This window comes from Cordyceps fumosorosea (assembly GCF_001636725.1).
Source record: "Cordyceps fumosorosea ARSEF 2679 chromosome Unknown scaffold_3, whole genome shotgun sequence".
NCBI classification, from domain to species: domain Eukaryota; kingdom Fungi; phylum Ascomycota; class Sordariomycetes; order Hypocreales; family Cordycipitaceae; genus Cordyceps; species Cordyceps fumosorosea.
In genome coordinates, this window is record NW_017387303.1 from 1,517,829 (window position 1) to 1,539,630 (window position 21,802).

General features: G+C 56.3%; 8 protein-coding genes across 8 annotated transcripts; 3 read left to right on the plus strand and 5 right to left on the minus strand.

Annotated features, from left to right (window-relative positions):
* Positions 1-335: 335 nt before the first annotated feature.
* ISF_02173 (cell wall glucanosyltransferase Mwg1) lies at positions 336-1,558 on the minus strand (the record flags this gene model as incomplete). Its single annotated transcript, XM_018845780.1, has 3 exons — positions 336-1,010; positions 1,081-1,388; positions 1,453-1,558. The coding sequence occupies 3 exons, from the start codon at positions 1,556-1,558 to the stop codon at positions 336-338; spliced, it is 1,089 nt and encodes a 362-aa protein (XP_018707503.1).
* Positions 1,559-2,086: 528 nt separating this feature from the next.
* On the minus strand, positions 2,087-3,022 carry ISF_02174 (hypothetical protein; the record flags this gene model as incomplete). The annotated part of the gene is made up of 4 exons (XM_018845781.1): positions 2,087-2,338; positions 2,488-2,644; positions 2,762-2,895; positions 2,960-3,022. 4 exons carry the CDS (start codon positions 3,020-3,022, stop codon positions 2,087-2,089), a joined length of 606 nt encoding a protein of 201 aa, XP_018707504.1.
* A 2,995-nt stretch (positions 3,023-6,017) lies between these two features.
* On the plus strand, positions 6,018-7,124 carry ISF_02175 (hypothetical protein; the record flags this gene model as incomplete). Its single annotated transcript, XM_018845782.1, has 1 exon — positions 6,018-7,124. The coding sequence occupies one exon, from the start codon at positions 6,018-6,020 to the stop codon at positions 7,122-7,124; it is 1,107 nt and encodes a 368-aa protein (XP_018707505.1).
* Positions 7,125-7,455: 331 nt separating this feature from the next.
* On the plus strand, positions 7,456-9,354 carry ISF_02176 (ankyrin repeat-containing protein; the record flags this gene model as incomplete). Its single annotated transcript, XM_018845783.1, has 1 exon — positions 7,456-9,354. One exon carries the CDS (start codon positions 7,456-7,458, stop codon positions 9,352-9,354), a length of 1,899 nt encoding a protein of 632 aa, XP_018707506.1.
* A 176-nt stretch (positions 9,355-9,530) lies between these two features.
* Positions 9,531-10,994, minus strand: ISF_02177 (Major facilitator superfamily domain, general substrate transporter; the record flags this gene model as incomplete). Its single annotated transcript, XM_018845784.1, has 1 exon — positions 9,531-10,994. The coding sequence occupies one exon, from the start codon at positions 10,992-10,994 to the stop codon at positions 9,531-9,533; it is 1,464 nt and encodes a 487-aa protein (XP_018707507.1).
* A 1,032-nt stretch (positions 10,995-12,026) lies between these two features.
* ISF_02178 (hypothetical protein) lies at positions 12,027-14,069 on the minus strand (the record flags this gene model as incomplete). Its single annotated transcript, XM_018845785.1, has 3 exons — positions 12,027-12,289; positions 12,354-13,323; positions 13,410-14,069. 3 exons carry the CDS (start codon positions 14,067-14,069, stop codon positions 12,027-12,029), a joined length of 1,893 nt encoding a protein of 630 aa, XP_018707508.1.
* A 1,263-nt stretch (positions 14,070-15,332) lies between these two features.
* ISF_02179 (Crotonase, core) lies at positions 15,333-16,386 on the plus strand (the record flags this gene model as incomplete). The annotated part of the gene is made up of 2 exons (XM_018845786.1): positions 15,333-15,739; positions 15,807-16,386. The coding sequence occupies 2 exons, from the start codon at positions 15,333-15,335 to the stop codon at positions 16,384-16,386; spliced, it is 987 nt and encodes a 328-aa protein (XP_018707509.1).
* A 270-nt stretch (positions 16,387-16,656) lies between these two features.
* ISF_02180 (ubiquitin carboxyl-terminal hydrolase) lies at positions 16,657-20,577 on the minus strand (the record flags this gene model as incomplete). Its single annotated transcript, XM_018845787.1, has 3 exons — positions 16,657-18,230; positions 18,549-20,417; positions 20,469-20,577. 3 exons carry the CDS (start codon positions 20,575-20,577, stop codon positions 16,657-16,659), a joined length of 3,552 nt encoding a protein of 1,183 aa, XP_018707510.1.
* Positions 20,578-21,802: the final 1,225 nt, after the last annotated feature.

Below are 21,802 nucleotides of genomic sequence, written 5' to 3' on the forward strand. Positions count from 1 at the left end.
CATTTCAATGATGACGATCACTTTTATCTTCTTTATCCTCTTTCTCGCGTAGCTTTTACTTGGTGAAATCCACGGGAGTAACAGCTCGTTACTTCGATAAGCCTATGGCAGACAAGCTATGTGCCTTACCAGCGCCTCCGTCCATCACCATAACGCTACATACATGTCCTGGCAAAAGCATTCACCAAGCCTGGCATCACGGAACGCAAAGAGGCATTCAAGCGGCTTCCCCTTGCAAGACAGTTTGTATTAAGACTCTTACGACAACACTAACTACATCGCCCATTAATTCCTCCAAAGCAAACGTTCTTCTCAGAAACACGCAACGGTCATCACTAAAAGAATAGCATGCCGCCTAGACCCGCCATCAAGGCCCATGCGGCAGACGGCACTAGCATCGCGCCGGCTCCCTCGTTGTCATCCGGCTTCTCGCCGCCTTTATCTGTAGGCTCAGCATTGGCCGACTCGGTCGGGGATGCTCCGGCGGAGGAGGAGGGCGACGACGTACCTGACGGCGGCGGCGCCGTGACGCCCGGCTCGCGCCTCTTGCGGCACCCCGCGACGCGCACGTCCGCCCAGCCCTTCGTCTTGTTGTCGTACTGGTACTCGACGCGGCCATCCTCCACCTCCTCGCACCAGCCGGCATAGTCCTCCACCTGGACGGAGTGAAAGGCCGCGGCGAACGGCTGGCCGGACCAGTCGACGGCGCCGCCTGCCCAGGAGATCTCGCCGGGGTCGTCGCGCCGGCCGACGGCCCAGAGGCCGAGCTGCACGCGCATGGGCGTCTGCGGCCACTTGTCGGCGGGGATCTCGCCGGGCTGCCAGGTGCGGCGCTCGGCGCCGTCGATGGAGAAGGTGAGGGCCTTGTCGGTCCACTCGACGGTGTAGTCGTGGAAGTCGTCGTACGAGGAAGACGAGATGGCGTAGGTGGTGTTGTACGTGTTGAAGAGCGGCTGCCCGTTGTAGTAGTAGTTGGACTGGGCTTGGTTCTGGAAGGCCCCGAGCATCTCCTACGGACAAGGTTAACAATTTTGCGGCGAAAAAGAATACCGGGAGAATGGGAAAGCAAACGGGCCGTACCCAGTCAATCTCGTCGCCAGAGTCAGACTTGAGAACGATGGTGGTGACCAGGCCGGTTCCCTTGGCGGCCTTGGCTCTCACGGTGACCTTGCCGAAAAAAAGGTACTGGTGGCTAGTCAAGGTCGGGGCCTTCTTCTGCTCCGTGATGCTGACTTCCACGCCGTTGCCGTTGCCGACAAACTTGAGGCGATCGTGGTCCTCCTTAGTCTGGTCGTCCACAATCCAGAAGTCCTCGAAGTCCTTGTTGTGACTGGCGCCCTCAAAGTTGAACGATTTCTTGCCCGCAAAGGCCACGTTGGGAGGGCAGTCTGTATAGACAAATGTTAGAACACAACTGTAGTCCTGCAAAGAACACAAAGGAAAGGAACGCACGCGAATCTTTGGCCAGCGGGTTGCAGTTGCTGGGGTCGTGGAGACCACCGTACGAGGGCCAGGCATAGCAGGCCGCGGCTAGACACAAGACATATGCCAACGTCATAGCGAGAGTGTCGTCTGATGTATGAAAAAGAAGAAAAAGGCTCCGTAAAGACAGTGAAGCTTGTCCAGGTGCGTCCTTGTGTTTTCACCGGGCCGCTTCAATGTATATAGGCATCAAGAAATTGGGCGGAGCGAAGCACCAAGTAGCACAGCTTGCATCTGAACCACTTCAAAACGCGAGCGGCGTACAATGTCGCAGTGCCAAGGCCGATAGACGCCCACCTAAGAGCGAGATAAAGAAGATGTGCAAGATTCACATTGAAACTGGGTAAGGCCAGATCACTCGCATTTGCACAACAGCATGTTTGAAGAGGCAAATGAGGAATGGTCCTATGTCGGTCGTACGAATTTGGCACTTGTTTGATCTGCCGTGCTATATACTCGTTGGCCACAGGTTGAGTTACCTGTGCGCAGGATGAATACCACCGCAGAAGGTATCCTCGTTGGCTTTTTCGTCCACAATATGCTGCTGCCGTTGCAGAATAGTCTTTCGTCACCATTTGCGTCACCTTCGTGGTGCCAACGCCTTTTAGCAAGTGTCGAGCATGTCGCTCAGGGCAGACTTCTCGGACGAGGTAATGGTCAGCTTGTAGTAGCTCTTGACGGCGACCCAGGACTTGGCATAGGTGCAGTAAAAACTCTTCAAGGGGGGCTTCCAGCCGTCGGGGCTGCGGTCACCCTTGGAGCGGTTCGCCTTTTCGCTGACGGCGTAGAGCTGGGGGCGCTTGATGTCGTTGGCAAAGTCCTGGCGCTGTGCCTTGGTCCAGCTCGAGGCACCAGACTGGGAGAGGGTTAGCAAAGAGTTGTTACTCGCACAGCAGAGAAGTTGTGGCCCTGCCATTCGACGAGGTACGCTCGCTGAGACAGCTTTGATGAGGGGGGAGGGGGGCTGAGAGAAAAGGAGAGCAAGGAGAGAGGCAGGAGACTTACAATCCAGGCGTTCTTGAGGGGCACCAGGTGATCAATGTCGACCTTGGCGCTGTCGGTCCAGGTGGTCGCATCGTAGGGGCTGACCCAGGTACCGGAAGTAATCTTGCAGGACGAGTCCGCCTCAACGTCCTGGCCATCACGCTTCAGGACATATTCACTACATGAATAGAAAAAAAAGGGCCGTTAGCTTTTGTGGTCAGGGAGCACAAAATTGCGCCGGCCAGAAACAAAACGTAGGAAACGTGGCTCCTGTGGTGGAACTTGGGGATCCTACCGAGAGGTGCAGCTGCCCTCGACCTTGACCCAGTGAGGGAACTCGGCGCGCGAGTAGCCGTCGCCGGAGCCCGAGGCAGCAACCTGGAGGCTGTTAAGCTCGCTCTGGGCGGTGCTGGTGCTGGGGATCCCGGGCTGCGTCGTCGATTAGGTGGTGTTGGTCTATACGTAAGAGGCGATCAAGGGGAGGGGATCTTACGGGCTCGGGAACGGGAGCCGCGAGGGCGATGGCGGCGGCGGCGAGGAGGCTAGAGATGCGCATCGTGAAGGACTAAGACTGCTGTCTGGGGATAAGGAGCCAAGACGAAGCGGAAGCCTGAAGCTCTCCGGATCTTGAGAAGCAGCCGCGAGGTCCTCGCTGCTTCTTATAGCCCAAGCATCATTCCAGAGTCAGCGCTAGTCAACTCCGTGTTCTCCGAGCCAGAAGGACATTGACGATGGTCGATCTCGGGACTTTGTGTGTGCTGCGCGGATGCTTTCTCCACCAAGTCTTACTCTTGTTGAGATTCGGTATTTCAGCCGATGCTAGCTGGAGGAGGGTTACTTGGAGAGAAAGAAGGGCCGTTCCCGAAAACTAGACCGACGCGGCTGACACGTTGTCGCGCAATTGGACCATAGATAGTCTTGTCCCCCGCCCGTGCAAACCCTCAATGAGGAAGCTACTCTCGAACATTATGCAAATGTTCTCAACTAGCTCCGTAGAGGAGATTGACGTTGCGGGCAAGCCCGTGCCAACTCGGAGCGCAGCCAATGGATTCGGGGGTGATTGGGGACGGCATCCCGCCAGGGGGGCTCGCAAATCACGGGTGTTGAGATACGAATAGAACGCCGTAACAGGCTCAAAGAGAAACTGGCGAACTAGTTGGTGGGCTCTAGTGTTGACGAAGAAGATTGGCCCGTCGACGATCGCCAAGACTGCTGGCGTCGTTTCGCTCGTTTTCAGCTGGCCTTCCGTAATGGGAATGTCAGATCCGTCTGCTACGACTGACTGCAGCTCTGCTGCTGCCATGTCATTTAGCGGATATCGCCGACAGCAAAGGATCTTTTGCAGAGTTACATGGCAGCGTAGATCCGTACGGTCAAAGGATTCGCTACTTCCCAGCTGCTCAGCTGCTCAGCTCGTGGCTCCTACTCGACTTGGATGGAAAGCTGTTGAAAAGAGAGCCATGGCTCCTTCATTTGTTTGGGTGTTGCAATTCTCCGCCGTTCTTCTTGGGCTCCGGCTCCAAGGCATCGTACAGTACGTGGTAGTCGACGGCAAACAGTAGCGAGCAAACGATTTGTGCATTTCGTGGGATTACCTGTTCGAAGGGGCGCGGCAAGACCTAGCGGCCGCCAGCTGCTGACGGCCGCTTGGCTCAAAACGGATAGTCTCTTGGTGGTAGCGAACGGGTGTTACTGGCAGAATCAGAATCAACAAGAATCAAGAACGTCACAAAGTACTTCGTTATTATCATTATTGCAATAATTCTCATACAGACTTCTTCCGAACATCTATTATTAACTTACCCCCAGAACCGAAAACGAAAGATGGGCGGAAAATCGCTTGGCGAGCATGTAGCGATATTCCCATTTTCGCCGATCATTTCGCCTTTATTGATGCTAACCTGGTGATATTGCTAATTCCATTCGGTGGTGTCCGCCGTCAAACAAGCAACTTTGAGGGGTTGAGTGGCTTGTCATGAGGGGTGATAGTGACAGCCTGATTTGACAACCCAACTAACCATCTCTCGGTTGCCGTGCACACAAATCCATGCAACAGGAGGTTTTTGTGTCATGGATTCGACATTGACCAGAGAATGCGCCGTCCCTATACTCTCTTTGGGATCGGCTACTGCCTGCTTCATTCCTTGTGCCTGCCCAAGGGCCAGAGAGCGGCGGACACAGCCTTAGAAGGATGCCCACAGCGAGGGCCACCAAGGGAACCCGAGGCCGAAGCATCGAAGCTCAATGTAGGAATTTACGGTATCCTCGTGTTTGCTCCTGCTCTAGGAGGGAGGGGCCGTGGCCCTTTCAGGCCAGCTTCTTCTACCCCTCTCAAACCACGTTTCCGTCGCCCAGGCCGGGTAATGGGAAAGTCGAGATACATCAGCTGGGTATCCAATAGGTGAGCATCCACCCTGGACCCTGAACAAAGTGTCGTTTTCTCTTCTGACAGGCAGGCGACTGGGGATTGTCGGCCGCACCGGCGCGGGAGTTGCTAGCGGCGAATGGTGAATTCTAGAACATGGTGGAGAAAAGCGAAGGTTCGAAAAAGATTCGAGAACCTATCTGGTAGATACGAATTAGAATCTGATAAGATAGAATCTGGTAAGGCTTGAACCTCTTGAAAAGGAAGCTTTCACGACAGGGCCAATCGGAGATGAAGGGCGACCAACAGTGGATCCAACCTCGAAATTAATAAAGCTGGGTCGGAAATCGGATGTCGAGTGTCGGATTAGACTATCTCGCCGATCCATCTCCGCCTCACGTTTTGGCTCCAGAAAGCTTCAAACACACTGCGACATGGCCACGCATTCATCCTTCGCATTCAGCTCGAGACTCTGCGGGCTACTAGAGGCGCCCGTAGAAGACGTAGAGTAAGACGGCACCGGTTCACGGGCATGGCGCGTCCGACACGGGCACAAGGAACAGTGCGAAGGACGAGGGCAGGCTGCATCACTTGGTAGGCCCTCTGCATCAACGACAAGTTCTCTTTTCTTCTCAAGGCTGACATGAAATAGCAAGTGTGTAATTTGGAATGCGCAGCTGTGCAGGTCACTGGCTAACTCGAGTCTAGAATCCGCCATGTTAAGTGCGACGAGACAAAGCCAATCTGCCAGCGCTGCGCGACCAAAGGCTACAAGTGCGACGGCTACGATCAGTTTAAGCAACTAACATCGGACGATTTCGCCAAGAAGCCTGTGCAGACGCAGAAACAGGCCTTACCACGAACCTCTCAGGAGAGAACCATCCAGTTGAGCAGGAGCCTGCTGCGACATCTGCTTCCTCATCCCTCGATCCCGACTCTCCAACTGTCTTCCAGCAATGTCGAAAACATTCATCTATATCACGTCCGAACATGTGTTGTCCGGGACATGGCAGCTGTTGCTCGCTCGACTAAGTTCTGGTACATTTACGTGCTTCCGCTATCCCACTCGTCGCCGGCTATCAGACAGGCATTATGCGCGCTGGGCGCTGCGCACCGATATTTCATCAGCGATCGCTATGAAAGTTTTAGGCCACTGCCATCCCAGAATGACTCTATGACTGAAGCCATGCAGCGCTACAATGACGCCATCGCGGCCTTGAACACGCTCGTGTCCTCCTCCGACACCACCGGTGCGCACCTCGACGTTGTGCTTATCTGCTGTGTCGTCTTCATCACGATTGAGAACCTCCATGGGCGCAGCGCCGCAGCTGCCTGTCACCTGCGCGCGGGTTGCGATATCGTCAAGCGCTTCCGGTCGGCACCGGTGGGGGCAATAGCGCACAAGATGGCGGGCCGCGCCGACGACATGGGCCGTTTCTTGCTTGTCCTTCAGGACATGCTCAACGGTTTTGGGCGATGCCTGGCCTCGTACGTCGGCCTGGACCTCTTTGCAGACCTGGACTTTGGCGTGCCAGTGTCGGATGTGGGCCACCCGGCCGTGCCGTTTGCCAGCCTCGGGGAGGCGGAGGCGATGTTGGCCAACATTGACCGCGCATTCTACACAAGGATGTGGAAAGTGAAGGCGTACTCGCCACAGCCCTCAAACGTTGTAGACGTATTTGCTGATAGAACAAGAAGCCTCGAGAGCCAGGGCCCCAAAATGAATCTCACCCACAGGAGGGCGGCAAGAATGGCTACCACGCAAGACTTTCTCGTCTGGAGGAAGCGATGTGAGCCGCTTTTGGCACGGCAAGACGGTGATGTTCGTCGCATAGCATCACTCGCTCTCGACCAGGGCATCTGGGGCATCATACTCGGCGACGGCAGCGGCGGTGAGCCGTATGCTTCTGAGAAGTGCCACCGGGTCTTGAACCTCGCCGAGGATGTGGTCCGCACGGATGCGAGCGCCGCGGATCGTCGTCCCCTCTTCACCTGTGAAGGAATGCTCATCTGGGCGCTGTATTATATATGCTATGGGTCCGAAGACACCACCGTACGCAAGAGGTGCATCGCGCTCCTGCGAGCCGCCAACAGGAGAGAGGGCCTCTGGGACAGCCGCGACGTCGCGACCATCTGCGAGACTGCCGAAGCGGCCTTGGGCAGCGGCGCTATGTCGTGGGGGGACATCCCGCATGGCGTCTTGACGCTGGCGGACATGCTACACGTTAGACCTCGGGGGTTTTCACTGGAGAGCGTGCGTGACCTAGGAGCTGACAGAGCTGGGAGAGGGTGAACTTGATGTCGACTATTTCAGCAAGATACACGAAGTTTTTTTTTTCAAGCTTTGTCTGCTTATTTCTTGAATATTCACCGCTCTTTGGATTGATTCACCGTCTCACTATCACCTTGCAGCCAGTAACACCGTTGGTTGCTGTTAACCTCTACCAACAGCCAACTGGCACGTTGCAAACACCGCCAACAAGTCAGGTCATGACAAACGCACGCGCTTCTGCTACCTCCAGCAACGGCTATAAGTGCTCCTCTGCGCGCTCTTCGCCGCTTTCAACTTTCTTCCTCCATCATCAACTTCCCGCCTCCGGCCTCCCCCCTTGCGTCGATTCACCATGGTGCACCACACGATCTTGGGCCTGCCGGCCGAGGTGCGGATTACGATTTGCGACTACCTTGAAGTGAAAGACCTATCCAACTTTTCAAAGACCTGCTGGGACATTAAGCCCTACGCGCGCGAAGAGATGTACCGCCGGGACGCTGCAACGCGAAACTCGTCAGCCATCCTCTGGGCTGCTGGCGCCAGTGGTTGTGGTGGGGAGTACTCGGCCATGGCCGTGTCGATGTTGCAGTACAGTGTTCAGCATGGAGGAGATGTCAATGCCCGCTATTTTATGGACGGAGATGCGACGTGCACCGTGATTCACGTCGCCGCTGCTCATGGCAGCCGGAGTTTTGTCGAAGAGTTGTTGCGCCTCGGTGCTCTCATCGGTACCTATAGTCTTAGGCTGTGGAAGTTCTTGAACGTCGGCAGGTTTCGCCAGGACCTGGACATTGCAGGGAAGCTAAACGCGTTCTCTCAGAGGACTAGACTGCAAGACCAGTGCTGGTTCCCTTTGATGCCTGCCATGTTTCAACCCGCGCCCACGGTCGCCCGGCTTCTGCTCGACAGCAATCACCCTTGCCGTCTCGCCATCCATCACAGGCATCTCTTTGTGCCACCGCTACAAAGAGCTCCTCTTATCAACGCTGAGTACACACTCCATCATCTTCTTGTCGAGCAAAACGTTTTTCCCGACCTGCACAAAGAACTGTTCGAGCGGTTCCGCCACAGCATAACTGTCCCAGCGGCGTCTAGCGGGAGACTTTCTCCCCTAATGAGGGCTGTCCAAAAGGGCAACGAGAGCGCCACCGATATTCTCCTCTCATTCTCACAAGATCTCGACGCAGTCTCAGGCCTAGGCTGGCCCGTTCTCTCCTACGCTGTTGAGGGGGCCTCAACGCTCCTGGTGCCCAAGGCGCGAGATTGGAGCGCCTCGCTGGTTCCGCGTCTACTTGAGAAAGGCGCCGGCGTGAATGTTGGGGGGCCCTCGTCGCCGCTCCAACTCGCCGTCACGTCTGTCGTAGAAGACGAGATAGTGACGGACCCGAAGCATCGAAAGCGAATGTTAGCAATGATCGAAGTCCTCCTGATGCACGAGGCGGATGTGAATGCTCGCACGGCACGTGGGCAACGCCTCGGCCAGTACGTCTTCCAAAAGATGCAAAAAGGCAGAGACGTGAATCTACTTCGCCACCTCTTCACTGCATTCCTGAAGCATGGAATGAACGTCCACGAGCCATTCCCAGACGAGACTTCTTTTCTCGCAAGATCTCTCTCTCTCGCTTCTGGTGCTACCAAGACGACCGTCATCGCTGCATTGCTAGCCTGCGGTGCGCGTCCGGAACCACACGAGTGCGACGATATACTACGTCGCTGGCTGCTCACGAGCAAGGACAACAAGAACAGCATGCTGCCTAAAGAGATGGAAGAGAAGCTCCCAGAACTCGCGCATCACTTCACGCAGACCGCTGTCGATAGTGCCTTCACCAAGCTTGTCCGGGACAAGGACAACAAGCACTTCGACGCGCTGGTGCAGTGGCGGCAGACGAGTAGGCCAAGCAATGTCCTCGCCGTCGCGATCCAGAACCGGTTCCCGCGGCGCGATGCGCTGTATGCGCTACCTTTTGCCCCGGCGTGGCAGAACAAATATGGGCAGGGCTACGCGCATCTCGTCATGCAGGGGCTGGAGGAGGGCATATACGACGAAAAGGCGGCGGTGGGAGAGATGAGGCGCCTCATTAAAGGGGGAGTGAGTCTCGGGCATCGAGACGACGAGGGAAAGACGGTTTTGCAGCATCTGTCAATAATACGGCGCGCACTTGAGGGGGAGCCGGACAAGCCGGATAAGCTGGAAAGGTTGGAGAAGCTGCTTTCGCGCCGACGACTCGAGGAGATAGGAAACGAGGTTTAATAGCTTTATTAGCTGGATACTAGCTTCCGATTCAAAGACACAAGATATAGCCATAATTGACTAACTTTACTTATTATCAAATTTCATCTTATATTCTTTATACTATATATTTCCCTTGTATTCCTTGTATTCAGTTTATTCCTGATATTTCCCAAATCTCTTCTATTATTATTACTTTAGACTGATGCTGGTGGCTGGCTTAGCTGCTTACTGCCCTGCCTATTTTGCATGTCTATTTGCTCCCGCTCTTCGAGTGTCAACTGACTCTTGGCTTGTCCTAAATCTATAAAGGCGAATATCCATAGGGCAGCTCCTGCCACACCAACGGCAAGCCAGAACGCGACCTGGTAATTCTCCCGCAAGGGAAGATGCGAAGTGTGCGCGACGGCCACGTTGCCGAAGCCCAGAAGCACGCTGATGCCCAGGAACAAGGTGCTGTTGATCAGCGCGCCCGCGAGCCCCTGACGCTTCAGCGGCAGGTTGGTCGTGATGAAGACGTTGCTGACCGTGAACGCGATGTCGATGCCGACGCTCGACGCGATCATCGCCGGCATCACCCACGCCCAGTAGTTGGGGTCCTCCGGCATGAGCGCGAACAGCAGGCAGGCGACGACGAAGCCGAGCCCGGACAGCACCAGCAGCACGCGCCCGGGGAGCCGGTGCAGGGTCAGCCCGCCGACGGCCCCGAGCACGAGCCCGCAGCCGACCATCGGGATGTACCAGACGGCCGTCTGCAGCGGGCTCTTGCCCAGCACCACCTCGAGGTAGAAGCTGCTGTAGAAGAGGAAGAGGCCAAAGGCGCCGTAGGCGAGGAACAGCCCGGCGACGAGCCGCTTCATGTACGGCGGCGCGAACAGGTCTGCCGGGAGAAGCGGATCCGTCGCTACCCAGCCCTCGACGTACACCGCGGCCGCGAGGAAGCACGCGCCGGCCACGACCGTCGCGATGATCTGCGGGCTCGCCCAGCCGCGCGCCGCCTGCGAGCTCTCCGTGATGCCGTACACCAACAGCACCACCCCCGGCACCACCGTCACCACCCCCCACCAATCCATCCCCGGCGCCCCCTCCGGCACATTCCTACAAAGATCCCGCGGCACCGCCCACACGCCCGCCGCGCAAATCACCGCCATCACCGCCGCGCCGATCCAAAAGTACCACCGCCAATCCAGAAACTGGCCCGCCACGCCGCCCAGCAAGATCCCCGCAAAGAAGCCCAGCGGCGCAAACGCGCCGTACAGCGCAAAGACCAAGTTCTTCCGCGGACCGGGGCGGTAGGTCTTGCCGATGAGGGTGATGCCGGCGGGGAGGAAGGCGGCGGCGCCGACGCCGGTGAGGGCGCGGCAGGCGACGAGCGCGGCGTAGGAGCGGCAGAAGCCGGCGGCGAGGCAGGAGAGCGCGGCCCAGGCGAGGCCGGCGGCGAAGACGGGGTGGGCGCCGCGGAGGTCGCTGAGGCGGCCGAGGGGGAGCAGGCAGGCGGAGGCGGCGAGGGTGAAGACGCTGGAGGGCCAGGTCTGCGCGGCGGGGGCCAGGTGGAGCTCGGAGGAGAGCAGCGGCAGGACGATGTGGAAGCCGGAGATGAAGTATTCCTGTTGGTGTGGTGGTGGGCGGGTTAGTCTTGTTTTATGTGGGGGGGGGGGCATGCTTGGGGGAGAAGTAACTTGCGGACATGGCCATGGAGCCGAGGAGCGAAAAGGCAAAGCACAGCTCGTGCCAGATGCTGCCGAACGCGGCGGGACGTTGTCGGCCGAGCTTCTCCGCGTCGATGCCGGCGAGCTCGGCGTCAAAGACGACGGCGTCGGTGGGTGTTGGCGGTGACATGCCGGCAAGCTGCTGAGTGCTGGATAACACAATGGTTGAAGGTAGTTGCGGCCAAAAGCACACCTAGGCTTGAAGCAGCCGAGCCAATCAACTTGTAAGGGGAGAATTCTTGGCCTAGATGCTTCGCGAGAGAATCTAAAGAGAAGGTCTGGCTCTTTTATATGTGTGTGTCTGGGTGTGTGTGGCTGCCGATGCGGCCTTCACTGAACCACTTCGGCCACAGCAACCTCAAATAAATTGAGTACATGGTAGCCCCAAAGGCCAAACATCCCTACTTATCCGCTACATACCTCGCATCCTCATTGGCCCGGTCGCGAACTTTGCCTGGCCGGGGATGCAAAGCTGACCTTTTATCAGTTGGCTTCCTCCTCGTTGCCCGCACCACGATACACAAGGTAGAGTTTATTTGCCCCATCTTCTGCGGAGTACAGGGCTGTATAATGAGCGCCAACTGCCTCATCGGGCTAATAAGGCATTAGCATCTTGAGATGCCAGACTGAACGAGCTGCGATGTGATTTGCACCGAGGCGGGGTGAGTTTGTTGGAGCAGATGGAAGATCGTTTCTTATCCACAACTCTAAGTTGACAAAGAAAGTCTCGGGCAACGTTTTGTCCAAGCTCCAGGTTGAGGATTGGCGTACTATTTCGTCGTGGCGTTGCCCGCGGCGTCCGAGATTCCGGCGTTTCGGAAATTTCCGATGTGAACAGGCAATTAGACTATGATATGAGAGTTGAAAGAAAAATAGCTAGCAAGTCTAAAAATCTAAGAATAATCAAGAAGATCAATCATCTATATCATACCTATCATTCAAGTCATATATGTCATATATGTCATAGTATCGTGTACATGCCGGTCACTCATGGCGTATCGTTATTGTTCTAGGCGGCGCCGTCTCCACGTCCGCCTCTTTCATGCCGCCCTCAATATCCGGACTCTGCGGCGTAGCGAGCTTGCGCTGCAGCGGTAACTGCGGCGGAGGTGGTGGAATCCACCTCCCCGACGAGGACGTGCTCATGACATCGTCGGCCGTGTCAGCCTGTCGGTGGTTGAGCACGTTGTCGATGCGCAGCCGTGGCGGGCCGGCGTTGAGACCCTCGCCGTTTTTCGGAGGCCCCGCTGTGAAGCAATGATTAGTGTTCCGCCTTTGTCATCATAAACAGAAGTCGGGGAATAGGCTTACATAGGATCAAGGAGAATAGCTTGACAATCACGGGGCCCCAGACGGTCATGGCAATAATCTGCCCGTACGACCAGCGGTTCGCCTGAAAGCTATCATTGCTGATGACCTTGCTGAGGGAGACGAGGTAGAGGACGTTGATCACGAGGTAGGCGAACTCGAGGCCGTGCCAGAACCAACCCGACCAGCGGACCCAGTGGCGCTTGAGGCGCCCGTCGGGCCAGCGGCCAAGGCCGTGGGCGCCGAGTGTCCAATGGCGGGTGCGCTGGTGCGTGCGTAGCGTCCACGCGAGCTGGTCGGCGGCGAGGGCCGCGATGGCGACGGTGTCGAGCACCAGGAAGACGAGCTTGTAGACGAGCGGGTGCGGGAAGAAGGTGAGCGTGAGGCCGTCCACGCCGGCGCTGCTCGCGCAATACGTGCGCGGGCTGGGGTTGCCGCCGCACGCTGCGACGGCGTGCTGCCCGCGGAAGAGGTCGACGCTGCCGCGGAACGACACGCGCTGCGTCGTGGCCACGATGGCCAGCAGGTACTCCATGCAGAAGCCCAAGAACGTGTGCCAGTTGCGGATGCCCTCGTTGTGCAGGCAGATCTGCACCAGGAACATGGGCAGGATCCCGTTCTGCGACACGTGGAACGCGACCGCCGAGTTTACGACGATCTCGCCCCAGAAGGTGCCCTCCTGCGAGTTGACGACGATGGCGAGGATGGAGGCGATCTGCACGGCGAAGACGAACCAGCACTGCGCCTCCTGGAACTCGACGAGCGTCGCGGCGATGGCGATGCTAGTCCGCGATAGCGCTGACGAGTCCTTCCAAATCATCGACTCGATGCGCGTGAGCCGCCTGACGAGCCGCTCCGACGTTGGCCGCCGCTGGGCGGGCTTCTGAGAGTAGCCTACCCAAAAGGTGAAGATTTTGAGAAACAAGTAGAGAGAGGCGGAGAAGACCACTTGCAGAACGTACGAGATGAGAACCTAGGGGGAGGAAGGGGAGTTGTGAGCAACAGGCATTAAGAGTGAAAATCGGGAGAGTTTGTCTGTGCCTGTGTGGGCCGACTTACACCGGGGCCGAAGATGTCGGGGTTGATCTCGGCGCGCAGTTCTGGGCAAAACTTATCCATGGCCGCAAAGATGTCGCGCGAGGACGAGTTGCGCGAGAGGTCCATGACGGACGCGTCGCACGGCGCGGAGAGCTGGTCCTGCGTACAGGACTCGACGGCGCAGGCGGCAAACGACTCGAGGACGGGCCGGGCGCGGAAGCCGGCGAGCGTGCCGCCGCTGCCCATGAGGACGCTGGCGTTGCGCTCCGCCTCGACACCGAGGTAGTAGGTGCCGATGTCGCCGGTCCAGTGGGCGATGGCGGCGAGGGCCGCACAGTTGTAAAAGGTCTCAAAGGAGCCAAAGTGCAGCGTCGTGTCATTGCACGCCGTTGGGCAGTCGGGGGCACCACCCTTGCGAACTTGGCAGCCGGAGAGGTAGAGGTCGACCTGGGGCCCCCCATCGATGCCATCCTGGATGAGGTCCCGGAAGGTGAAGTCATCCTTGGTGTAGCCGCCGACCTTGGCGAGGTCGTGGAAGGGGAAGAAGTCGGAGGTCCCCTCGAAGCTCGAGTGGACGAGCACGGTCAGCGGCGAGGGCACCGCGGAGGAGGAGGAGGAGGAGGAGGAGGAGGAGACCGCGACGGTAGTGCGCGAGAAAGAAGGCGCGAAGGTTGTCGTCATTATTGCGGTCTACTCTCCTCGGCAATCGTTGTCGATCTGAAGTTGTCCTTGTAGATGCCGTTGCTGCTGCCGCGGTTGATTGCCGGTCCAAGCCCTCCAATTCAAACACACGTGCTGCATTTCCGAGGAAAGCGATAGGGGGTTTTTTCTGAGAGTCTCGATTCTGCAGCCAAACAGCCTGGCAGGCAACAGTCTGTTTTCTAACCCAACCTGCGATGATATACGCGCGTCCAATTTTGGTGAGATTGAGAGATGAAGTTTCTGCGCTCCGCCCGGGGCTATAGATAAATAAGACGAAATAACGTGATTGATCATCCATTCGAGCGGTGATGACTTGTTGCGGAGCCACAAGGCGGTCCGTTTTAGCTTCGACGCCGCCCGGCGGAGCTTGGCATCAGCCTGGGGTGGCTGGCATTGCTAGGGATCAATCAAGGGTCGAAGCCCGTTGTGTGCGCGAGTCATACGCGGGGATTTCAGCCGATTATCGGTAATTTGCTGATGGAATGAAGACAACGAGGCGGCTTGTAATGAGGGCATCGCGACTTTGCAGTGTGTAAGTCGCGTTTGGGGGTTTGGAAAATAAGCTTCTGTAGAGGCGCAGCTGGGCTGGGCTGGACCCGGTTATTTGCCAGCTGGCGGTGATAACATAAATTGCATAGAACAAACGGGGAACAAATGGGGAACAAACGGAGAAGGAACATGTCAGAATTCGGTATCCATGTAATAATTAGTTCGCCAAGAAAAAGGCTAGGATTTATGCAATAATTCCAGCCTCTTATATCAATCGCTACCCTGGTGGCTCAAATATCTGCTGCGCTGTTCTGGTTGACGTGGTGGTTCCACGATATAGTAGCGATGACGCCGAGATGAGCATCACTATCTAGCTTTTAGAAAAAATGCAATGAAATCTTTAAAAATATCAAGACATTGATTTCTATACCATTATCAAATCGCATAGTTTTTCGAATGATAGCGTCTACACAGCTCGGCTCAACTCGCCTCCCCAGTACAAATCACGTATCACTACCGCAATTGGCCCGACGTAAGCCGAACCCCAGACATCACCTAGACCGAAGCTAGCAGCTCTCGTTGCGCAACCTCTCCCGTCCCTCCATCACCAACAACTTCTCTACTATCCACGTCCCTCTTGCATCTCAATTGCATCAGCCAGCGTACGCCAGACTCCCCAATTCCCCGGCACCTACAACTCTAACAGCTCCTCCAGGTAAACACACACGCATCATCCTCATCCCACCCGGCGAGATGGCTCCCCGACTTCCCCGCGCCGCCTCCTCCACGGCCACCTTCCTCCTCCTGCGTCCGTCCCTTGCCGCCGCCGGCCGCCACCACACCCTCCGCCTGTTCTCCGCCGCTTCCGAGCCTCTCGTTCGCGTCGCCAACCTCCCCGCCGCCGGCACCGGCCACATCCGCGTCCTCGAGCTGAACCGCCCCTCCGCGCGCAACGCCATCTCCAAGGCCCTCCTCGCCGCCCTGCGCGCCGAAGTCGACGCCGTGCACGCGCAGTACGACCCCTCCACCGGCGCCGAGCTCCCCCTCGCCACCGGCGCCGAGAACGGGCCCACGCGCGCCCTCGTCGTCGCCAGCGCCGTCGACACGTGCTTCTGCGCCGGCGCGGACCTCAAGGAGCGTCGGGGCTTCACCCAAGAAGAGTGCGCGTCCCACCTAACCCCGCCCTTCCTCCCATCAAAGAAGAAATACTAACCGCTACTTATTCAGGACCAACGAGTTCCTCACCAACCTCCGCGCCACGTTCGCCGCCCTCGCCGACCTCCCCGTCCCCACCATCTCCGCCATCTCCTCCGTCGCCCTCGGCGGCGGCCTCGAGCTCGCGCTGTCCACGCACTTCCGCGTGCTCTCCTCCAACGCCGCCGTCGGCCTGCCCGAGACGCGTCTCGGCATCATCCCCGGCGCCGGCGGCACCCACCGCCTCGCCGGGCTCGTCGGCCTCGGCCGCGCGCGGGACCTCATCCTCACCGGCCGCCGCGTCGCCGCGCCCGAGGCCTACTTCCTCGGCATCGCCGACCGCCTCGTCGAGGTCGTCCCCGAGGACGAGCGCGACGGCGCCGCCGGAATCCTACCGGCGGCGCGGAAGGCCGCGCTGAGCGAGGCGGTGCGGCTCGCGCAGGAGATTTGCGAGGGCGGGCCGGTGGCGATCCGCGCGGCGCTGCAGGCGGTGGCGTGGGCACGGCCGGACAAGGAGAACGAGATGTATGAGCGCGTTGTTGCGACCGAGGACCGCAACGAGGCCCTCAAGGCCTTCCAGGAGAAGCGCAAGCCCGTCTTCAAGGGGAGGTAAATAGAATCAAGAGGAGCAACATGTAATAGTAGAATAATGACAACTGCAAGACGAGAAGCAAAACCACTCTGATGAATCAATGCGGTGGTTCTTCGTTATTGCATGCTGCATGCCTAAAAACAAAAATGCATATAAGAACATGCCCCTTAAACGATGAATAGTTCTATTGTACAATTGTAAAAAGCTCGTCGCTAATGTTTCTACGAGTAATCATCACCAGAGCAAAGTTTCTGCCAATCGTAGAAAATGCCAAAAAATTTAGTACCCTTCCTAAGCTGCACGTGCGACCGTTGGATCCTCTGGGATGCTAATGTCCACCAACTTTTCATCTTCGGTCGTCGCAGGCTTCGCGGGCTCTTCCACCGCCGGCGTGATAGTTTCCGCTGGCGTGGCTTCCGTTTCAAGCACAACTTCGGGGACTTCGAGCACAGTTTCCAACATTGGTTCCGGTTCTGGCGGCGGCGGCTGTTCGCGCTTCGGAACGTCGACAAAATTTTCCTTGTCCGTGTCTCGTACATAGCACAAGAAGTAGGGCTCGCCACTCGTGCTGAGAGTCTGAAGCACTTCCTCTGTGTTTTTGTTCTCCTTGACATCCGCGTCATTGTACCACCGCCACACGTTTTCGTCAAAGTCGCGGATCCAGACCCAGTAGTGGCCAGACATGAGCTGACCACGGTGGCAAATGACTGCATGGAGACGGTAGGGAACATCTGTCAGCTCTGCGTGGTGAGCGGCAAGAGTTGACTCAAGGGCTGCTAGCTCGTCTTCCATCATCTGTTTGATTTGAAGGTGCGTTTCATAGATATCCGTGACCTTGGGAGCGGGAGTTTCATCCAGTTCCATAGTCGGCTTGGAGGGGGAAATCAGCAGAAAGTCGTCCTCAACAGGGCCATCAAAGTCAAAAGTCTCCACCTCCACCAGTGCGTCGTCTGGGTTCTCGGGCGGAGTCCGTGCCGTAGGCTTGGACGCCGTATAATGCTCAAGCGACTTCAGATACGCAGGGTTAGCTTCTAGCTTATCATAATCCGCCCTGATCTCGGCGATGCGCTGTGCCGTGACCCAGTCCTCCACACGCCGCTGGAAGGTTGGCGAGCTATGATCTGTATCCATGAACCGATCGACATAGAGTGTCTCGGGGATGATGACGGGGTTGCCGTTCTTGCTACCGTTGGATTGTGTGCGTTGGATCAGCACGTGAAGAATCGGCGGCAATGTCTTGATTGTAGTGTAGCGGGATAGTTTGCTTTCTTCCAGAATCTGCTGATCAAAGTTCCTGCCAAGCGCGTCATACAACGAACATGGTCCATCCTCGGCCGGGAAGGCCGTGATAGATCTGTCCCAGCTGACTTCATGCTGATACTTGTCTTCGTGGAACTTCTTGGTATAGTTGACCGTCGTAACAAAAAAGGTCTCCATCACGCTTTCACGCTGAATCCCGGTCTTTGGATCGATGGAGGTCGGTCGAATGGCGGCCTGTAAGCGATTGATGATGCTGCCCATTACTTCTTCAACATCTTGCTGATCAGTACCGGAAGATCGTTTCTGCCGTTCAAGTGCACTGAGGACCTTTTGATCAATTGTCTCAGGGGCATCTGCATCAACCATCTCGACGTCGCTAGTCTTACTATCAAGCGCCGAAAGCGACTTCTCAACTTCGGAGTTCTCGCTTGACTTTGCGTGGAGCGCTGCGGGATCCAACATAACTGCATCATCACCATTGTTCGTTTTCGTTGCGGATGGGACAGTGTTGCCATTCGGTCCGTGAGCCTCCTCAACACGCTCGTACGAAGGTTCTGATTGGCCCGCATCGTGCTCTACGAGAGTTTTTGTACTAGATAGACTGGCTGTATCCGGAGGTACAGCGTCTTGACTCTCGAAGGTAATCATGTCAACGTCCCCCGATCCGTCCCCTGTTGCAGCGACTGGCTCTGGAGAGGGCCGAGAAGGCAGTGGTGGAGGCAACGGACTGCTTTGTCGATCGTTAATCTTCTCGCTATTGAGCAGCGTATGGGTTGATAGCAAAACAGCGTTTGCTAAACGTTGTGAAGGCCTTGTCGCCGTTTTCTCCAATGTCTGTAGAGTTTCAAATAATGTAGCGAGTTCTCGAGCGACTGCATGATGTTAGCATGTAGCAAAGAGAGAAGAAGGAATTGTTCACATACAAGCATCTGCAACGACGGCCTCCCCTCTATCCAGCTGCATCTTGTTGCCACCGATGCGACGGCTTGCAATGGCCTCTTCAGACAAGCCAAGCTTGAGATCATCGTACTGGAATAGAACGTCTCGCACGGGCTTTACTGTGAAGAGATATTGGAGCAGACTGTTGAGGTAACACGTGTTACCGATATTGTCCAAACCAACAGGCAACGAGAAATTGACTGATGCACCAGAGCTCACGTCGCCGAGCCCAGCACCCGTCTCACTTTCGTGAGCAAGTTCCAAGGCTGCTTGTTTGAGAGAAAGAGACCCGGTATGCTCAGCGATAGAATCTAGAGCATCCAGGTATAGTCTCCTTGCCTCTCTCCCTTGGCACTGCTGGAGCTTGCTGCGAGTAGCAGGGCCAGCGTCAGATACAACATTTGACGAATGGATCAAGCCAATAACGTGCTTGGCAGTGTCGAGAGACATTTTTGAATCGGCTTCCATAAGAAGAGCAGCCTGATAGTAATCGTCTTGCGTACCTGATGCAATTACCATCAGCACATTCCTGGCGGCCCCGGCCTCGGCTGGGTCATCGGCCAATTTTTTTCGAAAAGCCTGAATAATGGCATCAACAGGGTAGTTGTTTGGCGGGGCCAGGCCAAAGTACGCCAGCGCCTGAGAAACTTCTCCGCCGTCATCATCCATAGCCTGCTGGCGTGGTTGGCTCTCGTATACCGCGGACTGCGTGACGGCATAATCGATAAGTAGTTCGTCCTGAGCGTCGTTGGCAATGTTCAGAAGAGCATCGATAAGCTCTCTGCGGGCCGAGGGCAGGAGGTGCCACTGTCTTCTGAAGGCGTTGATGACGATGTCTCTGTTTTGTGTAGGGAGCACACCGAGAAACCTATATCTATCCGTCCCAACCAAGGCATTCGACTCCACATCCTTGACCTCGACGCAGTGAAGCACGCCATGCAGCATCGGGGTAAAGAGAGTCGGTTTCTCGGTGGCTTGTCCAGCTTTGTGTATCAGGCACTGAACTTCTGCACGGACATCTTCAAGATATGCTCGATAGGTGTTCAGCTCAGTGGTACCTGAAGGGCCCTCCGGGGGAGCGGCAGGCCGTGGCGTGAAAGAACCTTCATCGATACCGTCATTCACTTCCACCTTTTCTTGAAACTCGAGTTCTCTGAAAAGGGAAAAGCAACGTGGTCCAAAAAGAACGGAGAAGCGCTTGTTACGCTTTGATATGCTTCGGACGGTCTCAGCAGTCGACTCCAGTTGATTTTTAAGATAGGTATTGAGGTTGAGAGGGGCTTGGTATGCCCATTCATCCGTTGCGCCTTCGTATCTGCTAGGATCTTGGTCTTTGGCAAGATCGAGTTGCTGTCGGATTGCTTCGTGATCGAGAAGCAGCTTCACAGCCCAACTGTGCATTCGAGGCTCGCTAATCTCCAATGTCAATTGAAATGTGCATGGGTCGGCGGTGCAGACGAAGTGCTCTCTGGCCAGAATAGGATTATATTTGCAGTGATCGCTGGCCATGCTCCCTGGCGACGCAGAGCCGGCCCATGCAAGGTGGTGCCATGGAAACATATCGTCCCGGGGCGGCCAGGCGGCCTGGGAGTGGTGGCAGAGCGATGACGTCAGTTCTTCGTCCCAGGACATTTTGAAGACGAAATGGAAGTGGCAATCGAGACATATTGCCGAGAGAAAGTGCTTCGAGGTTGTCGAGTAGCTTTGGTTGCCGTTTATGACAAGCTTATGCGGGTGGTCCCACGTGTATGGGCTATCGAATTCGGCGCTCTGGGCTCGGGCTCGTTCGAAGAGGTCGCAGACGGTGAAGCGATTATTTGTAAGCTCGTATATCCAGCGACTGGGATGGCATCCTGAAAAGGTCAACCTTTTGTTTGCCTGGATTCAGAGCGTTCAGTACCTACCCAGCACCCCTTTTGGGTCAGAAAGGACCTTGGCCTTCATGGGAGTTGTATTGTACTCCCCGTAGTAACTCCCGGCACGTTCCTCCCCTGCCACGTTGAAATGTTCCATGGCTGCGTTTATATACTATCGGATCGCAGCGGTGCGCGAAAGGTAGCTGAGGAGACTCGCTTCGGGGGCGCAGTGCTGAGTGGTGGTCAAGCTACTTCTGGGGTATCAGGTATTACGAAGCTTGCGAGTGTGAGCCAGCCACACTCCAGGATATATTGTCGTGATGATCGTCAATCGGTCAGCTGCATCAACTGAGCAGCTGCAAGTAAGCAAAAAGAAGGGCGCAGACGGTCCGAGTAACGGTCGTTGTAAAGCTTGGCTGCTCTACCGCGGGGAGCGTATGGGAATGCAGCGGGCGGATCGAAGACGGAGGGGCATTCGGGAGACGGTGAAGCAGCTTGTGTATGCCGCTGGAGACAGACTCGAGCGTAAAAGGTGGCAATTCGATGCACTTGTGCTGACGCAGCCCTGTGTGAGCTGTGGGAAGAAGAACGTGGTAGATGCTAGATGAAAGACGTAAGCCTTCGGTTGATCGCAGCCGCTGAAACGGTCAGCTCAAACGGCCTGGTTGGCGGGTAAGTCAGTCAGTGGGTGGCGTTAGCGTGCGTGGCGCATGTGGCGCTGCTCGAGAGCCTCCAAGCCCTGTAAGGCAGAAGGAGGCGGGCAAAAAACGGCGATGAATACACAATCTTCTCTCGAAGAAATCAATAAAAAACCGGAGGCGTTTTCTACAAGCTATCCACTTTTTTCTCTTGGAATTGATTTGTGTTGCGTGAAGCTATACAAAGCTGCCTTCATGCGGCCCATTGCGTGGCCGTTCCAGGCACGGAGCCAGTCGCATACTAGGCAAATTATTTCAAGTAATATATTGTTACAGACTACAACTATAAATCCAGGTCCTACGCCAGTGTTCCTTGCATCATAGTACGCCCGACTTTCTTTGGTATCATCATACGTAGCCACCGCCGCAGCCGGGCCGCGCCAGCTCACACTTACAGAGCGAGTGCACTTACGTATGCATCTTGGCCAGCTCGGATTCGCATCACGAGCAAATATTTGTATGCGTATTTACACGCCGTAGTAAATTTTGGGTCCCTAACACTATATCTTGACTTCGAGACCACCTTTTGGCTATCCCGGCCCGTACGAACCGAGCCGTTGCCCTGTGACATTCTTTACCTTGCGGCCTGTGTCACTGTTCCGGATAGAATGAGGTACATAAAAACGGTCTAGGATTCTCCTTTAGATGATCCGTATTCGGATACCATCACACCTGCTCATTTCA